The sequence below is a fragment of the Mesoplodon densirostris genome, chromosome 7 (genome assembly GCF_025265405.1).
Source record: "Mesoplodon densirostris isolate mMesDen1 chromosome 7, mMesDen1 primary haplotype, whole genome shotgun sequence".
Taxonomy (NCBI): domain Eukaryota; kingdom Metazoa; phylum Chordata; class Mammalia; order Artiodactyla; family Ziphiidae; genus Mesoplodon; species Mesoplodon densirostris.
Window position 1 is genome coordinate 20,463,073 of NC_082667.1, and position 6,249 is coordinate 20,469,321.

The 6,249-nt window shown below is 40.5% G+C and overlaps 1 protein-coding gene across 1 annotated transcript; it reads left to right on the forward strand.

Annotated features, from left to right (window-relative positions):
* Positions 1 to 2,874: 2,874 nt before the first annotated feature.
* Positions 2,875 to 4,797, forward strand: LRRC4C (leucine rich repeat containing 4C). The gene has a single exon (XM_060104825.1). The coding sequence runs from the start codon at positions 2,875 to 2,877 to the stop codon at positions 4,795 to 4,797; it is 1,923 nt and encodes a 640-aa protein (XP_059960808.1).
* The last annotated feature ends 1,452 nt before the right edge of the window (positions 4,798 to 6,249 follow it).

Sequence of the window (6,249 nt, forward strand, 5' to 3'; positions counted from 1 at the left end):
TATGAAGATGTAGTTATTTACAAATGCTAATTAACATTGAGAATCTCACCACTGGTAGAAGGGTTATACTCCTAAAGAGGAGACAGACAGCCCTTCTCTCCTCAAGACCTTGGATGGTAGGCATGGAAGAGATGACCAAAAAACTCCACTTGTCTCTGGAATTGACTTTTCTCTAAGGCTCACTTGGAGCAGCTGGAGGATCTTCCTAATTTTTCTCCTTGCTGTTGGTTTCTTCCAAAACTTTTCTGTCTCCCTGTTAATCTAATATTATCATTCTTAAAAACAAAGCTGATGATAACATTTCTTTGTATAAACAGAATATGTCGCCTGTAGGATAAAACGGAGACTCTTAAGTTTGGCAAAACCAACTCTTCAGTCTGGACCCGACCTCATCCCAGCTTCTTTCCCATTCTCTTCCCCAGGCTTTCCGTTCTCCCACCACAGAGGAAGTTTTATGGTTCTTTGGTTGTACTAGCATCCTTCATGTTTCCTTGTCTTAGCTCAGTCTGGCCCCTCTTCTCTTCTTTCTTTTCTTTATCAATTTCTTTTACAAAATCTAGATCAGATGACCCTCCTCTTTGAAAATCTCCTGATTTACCAGCACAGATTGAGTTACTCTGACTTCAGCGCCCTCCTATCAACGTGGCTTGGTCTCAGAGCAATGAAAATATATTATTTTGTTTCATCTGTTCGCCTATCTGTCTTACCTTCTGAATTATAATTCCCTCAAGGATGAGGATTATATTCTTCACCTTTGTATGCTCAGTACTTAGCAAAATGTCTGGCTAAGGGAAACAACAAAACAGTAGGAGTAATAATAATAATATCAAATATTTTTGAGCTCTTTCCATATGGAAGGCATTATTCTAAGCCCTTATGAACATTAACTAATTTTATTCTGACAATAACACTAAGGGTTATGTAATTATGTCACTCCCATTTTGCAAGTAAGATTGAGCCATGGAGAGGATAAGTAACCTGCTCAAGGTGACACATAATAAATACTAAATTATTGTCTTTGTTCCTTTTTGAATTGGATATGGTGAGCCTCCACACTTGTTTTTCTTCCCAGGAGATTCACAGAAGAGGCACTGTTTATTGAGATGAGAAATTTGGGAGAAGTCATTACACAGGTGCCTAATCCATGATAAGCCAGTTGAGTGGGGTTTATACTGGGTAACACAAGCTTTGGAATTCCTCTTTGTGCCAGAAGAGCTGCAGAAAGTGAGTTGTTTTATTTCCTTCCCAGAAATCTACTTAAAATCAGTAAGAGTAGGGACATAATACATATATAATACAGTTATACTAAGATTTTTTCTGTGCATAAACATTATGTTTCATGGGGTGTGATTTAATTTGTGGTATATCTACCTATAGGTAGCAGTTGGCTCTGTTGTCATGAGTTTTTGTATATGAACATCTCTAGAAATTTATGTATATTTGTGCATGTCATTATTTCAGTACATTTTCACAGGTACCATATGATAAGTTGCCAGTGTTTACATCTCAAGTCACCCCCAAAGGAAAGGTATTTTAACAAAATTAATTGTGAAAAATATTTTGCTTTTTCCATCATTCTTGCAGAAACTTTTTCATGGAGTTCTTATTTATTTTTATTTTTATTTTTTTGTGGTATGCGGGGCTCTCACTGTTGTGGCCTCTCCCGTTGTGGAGCACAGGCTCCGGTTGTGCAGGCTCAGTGGCCATGGCTCACGGGCTTAGCCACTCCATGGCACGTGGGATCTTCCTGGTCCAGGGCACAAACCTGTGTCCCCTGCATTGACAGGCAGACTCTCAACCACTGCACCACCAGGGAAGCCCTTTCATGGAATTCTTGAGATCATATTCTCCTGGACCGATGAGCTGACCGTCTAAGCCCTGGCTCTGTACTTACTAACCATGTGACTGCATGCATGTTACTTCCCCTACTATTAAATTTCTTCATCTTGAAAATGGAGCCTATAACAGTTCCTTCCTCAGAGGAGTGCTGTAAGGATAAGAAAGGATCAGGGCATGCAGCCTGTGCAATTACAAAGGACCCCATACTCAGAAGGGTCCATGCTTGGCTTCATGCCCTACTTTAACTGATTTGAAATTCTTAATAATTTTTTTTTTTTTTTTTTTGGTATGCAGGCCTTTCACTGTTGTGGCCTCTCCCCTTGTGGAGCACAGGTTCCGGACATGCAGGCTCAGTGGCCATGGTTCACGGTCCCAGCCGCTCTGCAGCATGTGGGATCTTCCCGGACTGGGGCATGAACCCATGTCCCCTGCATCGGCAGGTGGACTCTCAACCACTGCGCCACCAGGGAAGCCCCAGAATTCTTAATAATTTTTAACAAGACATCCCACGTTTTCATTTCGCCTTGAGCCCTGCAAGTTATGTAGCCATTCTTGGATAGGATTGTTTGTGAAGTCCATAGCCTGTGGTGTCTGGTACATAGACTAATCCTCAATAAAATGCCAGCTATTAATAATTTTGCAAGGGAATTTTTAGTTTATTGGTATGGCCCCCACCCCAATTTTATTTTCTGAACTTTTCCAATCTGGTCTGGACATTGAGCCTAATTGTGGGGTACATTGCATATGTCCTCATGCATTCAGGTCAGACTTGGTTGATAAACACCACAGTAAGGCCCTCTACCTCATTCTTCCATTTCTCTGTGATTGCACATCCGATGGAATATTGGCTGTGGATGGCTGCTAACTCAAAGTACAAAAACACTTCTCTATAAATATGAGCTACATCGCTTAATAAATGACACTACATACAGTGCCTCCAGAAAGACATCTGGAGGAAATCTAATACTCTTTTGTGCTCTCATTGTATTGCAGATTATTTGAACTCCAGAAGGACCAACACCAGATAAATTATGAATGTTGAACAAGATGACCTTACATCCACAGCAGATAATGATAGGTCCTAGGTTTAACAGGGCCTTATTTGACCCCCTGCTTGTGGTGCTGCTGGCTCTTCAACTTCTTGTGGTGGCTGGTCTGGTGCGGGCTCAAACCTGCCCTTCTGTCTGCTCCTGCAGCAACCAGTTCAGCAAGGTGATTTGCGTTCGGAAAAACCTACGTGAGGTTCCAGATGGCATCTCCACCAACACCCGGCTGCTGAACCTCCATGAGAACCAAATCCAGATCATCAAAGTGAATAGCTTCAAACACTTGAGGCACCTGGAAATCCTACAGTTGAGTAGGAATCATATCAGAACAATTGAAATTGGGGCCTTCAATGGTCTGGCAAACCTCAACACCCTGGAACTCTTTGACAATCGTCTTACGACCATCCCAAATGGAGCTTTTGTATATTTGTCTAAACTGAAGGAACTCTGGTTGCGAAACAACCCCATTGAAAGCATCCCTTCTTATGCTTTTAACAGAATCCCTTCTTTGCGCCGGCTAGACTTAGGGGAATTAAAAAGGCTTTCATATATCTCAGAAGGTGCCTTTGAAGGTCTGTCCAACTTGAGGTATTTGAACCTTGCTATGTGCAACCTCCGAGAAATCCCTAACCTCACGCCGCTCATAAAACTAGATGAGCTGGATCTTTCTGGGAATCATCTGTCTGCCATCAGGCCTGGCTCTTTCCAGGGGTTGATGCACCTTCAAAAACTGTGGATGATACAGTCCCAGATTCAAGTGATTGAACGGAATGCCTTTGATAACCTTCAGTCACTGGTGGAGATCAACCTGGCACACAACAATCTAACATTACTGCCTCATGACCTCTTCACACCCTTGCATCATCTAGAACGGATACACTTACATCACAACCCCTGGAACTGTAACTGTGACATACTGTGGCTCAGCTGGTGGATAAAAGACATGGCCCCCTCCAACACAGCTTGCTGTGCCCGGTGTAACACCCCTCCCAATCTGAAAGGGAGGTACATTGGGGAGCTTGACCAGAATTATTTCACATGCTATGCACCTGTCATTGTGGAGCCCCCAGCAGACCTCAATGTCACTGAAGGCATGGCAGCTGAGCTGAAATGTCGGGCCTCCACGTCCCTGACTTCTGTATCTTGGATTACTCCTAACGGAACAGTCATGACACATGGGGCATACAAAGTGCGGATAGCCGTGCTCAGTGATGGCACGTTAAACTTCACGAATGTAACTGTGCAAGATACAGGCATGTACACATGTATGGTGAGTAATTCTGTTGGAAATACCACTGCTTCGGCCACCCTGAATGTTACTGCAGCAAACACTACTCCCTTCTCGTACTTTTCAACCGTCACAGTAGAGACTATGGAACCTTCTCAGGATGAGGCAAGGACCACAGATAACAATGTGGGTCCCACTCCAGTGATTGACTGGGAGACCACCAATGTGACCACTTATCTCACCCCACAGAGCACAAGGTCAACAGAAAAAACATTCACCATCCCTGTGACTGATATAAACAGTGGGATCCCAGGAATCGATGAAGTCATGAAGACTACCAAAATCATCATTGGCTGTTTTGTGGCCATCACACTCATGGCTGCAGTGATGCTGGTCATTTTCTACAAGATGAGGAAGCAGCACCATAGGCAAAACCATCATGCCCCAACGAGGACTGTTGAAATTATTAATGTGGATGATGAGATTACAGGAGACACACCCATGGAAAGCCACCTGCCCATGCCTGCTATTGAGCATGAGCACCTAAACCACTACAACTCTTACAAATCTCCCTTCAACCACACCACAACAGTTAACACAATAAATTCAATACACAGTTCAGTGCATGAACCGTTATTGATCCGAATGAACTCTAAAGACAATGTCCAAGAGACTCAAATCTAAAACATTTACAGTTATGAAATACAAACAATCCAAAAAAAAAGACAGTTTATTAAAAATGACACAAATGACTGGGCTAAATCTACTGTTTCAAAAAAGTGTCTTTACAAAAAAAAAACAAAAAAGAAAAGAAATTTATTTATTAAAAATTCTATTGTGATCTAAAGCAGACAAAATTATGTGTATTCCTCAGAACCCGTTTTTGCTGCACTTATTTACTATTTTCCCACATCTTGTCCCTGCCTTTCCCAATCATCATATTTTTCATAGGAGATCTCAATTCCCTAAAGAACTGGTCTAGGAAATTTTGTAAGAATTCTGTTACACTTTGAGATTTTTATGGTGAATTCTAGTGGTGAGATCCAGTCTATTTTGTCTTTCTTTTTTTCCTCTGTCTTTTCTTTTCCCCCTCTCATGCCCTTATGAAGTAGTCCAATGGGGAATGCAATATTAGAAATAGATTTTTAAGAGAGAACAAGGAAAAAATGCAAGATCTTATATTTTTCATGTAATGACCTGTTCTGTATTTATGAGGAGGACCATTCAATGGAAAACAAAAAGTAAGCAAACAACAGATTAATTTACATATGAGCATCTATAAAACCCATGATCTTTTAAACAAATCTAGAACCTGAATTTGTAGTTCAAAAGCTAAAAATAAGATTATAAATAAAATATTGTTGGTTTTTCTGTACCTGGACACAACTCATTTGTAGTATGACTCAAATGTGAGAAACTTGAAGGTAATTAGATTTCCTACTTTCTAAGAAAGATAATATTATAGTAATCTCCAGTCACAGCACCAATCTCTAAAGGGTCCTGTTTCATTGGATGACTTGAGTTTTTGATCTATATTCAAGGATGCTGTGGTGTTTTTTCTTTCTCATTAGGGTCACCCTTTGTAGAATGCTCAGATTAAAAAATGATGATTTTTGTGAAGTAAATTCAATTCCACTTGAAAGAAAGTTTCAGTATAACTTATTCTCGGTCTCCTAAATAAAATTCTGCTGGCTAAATGAAGTGCAACCACAGAATGCAAAGGTACACTAAATTACCCAAGTTGAAAAATCATTTTTTGGTGCTGAGTGTCAGCAAACTCAGTTCAATTCAACAATAATTATTAAAGACCTACTATGTGTTAAACAGTGATGTTAACGTGTGGACACACTATTAACAAGACCTGGTTTCTGATTTTGAATCACTCACAATCTATATAATATGATTAAAGAAATATAAGTTTATTACTGGGGGCTAGCTTTAATTTTACTGTCAGGTGAAAGGCTGAAAATCAGGACCTTAGAGTTTCAAAATATCAGGTTACTGTTATTACTAAAACCTCCTCATGGTTTCTTCCATCCTTCTGGAAGAGCTGACTCTCTTCTTCCAAATGCAGATTGTAAGACTGTAAAGAAGTGTATGGATTTGTTGTGACAGATGAATGCTTACCAAGAGGTA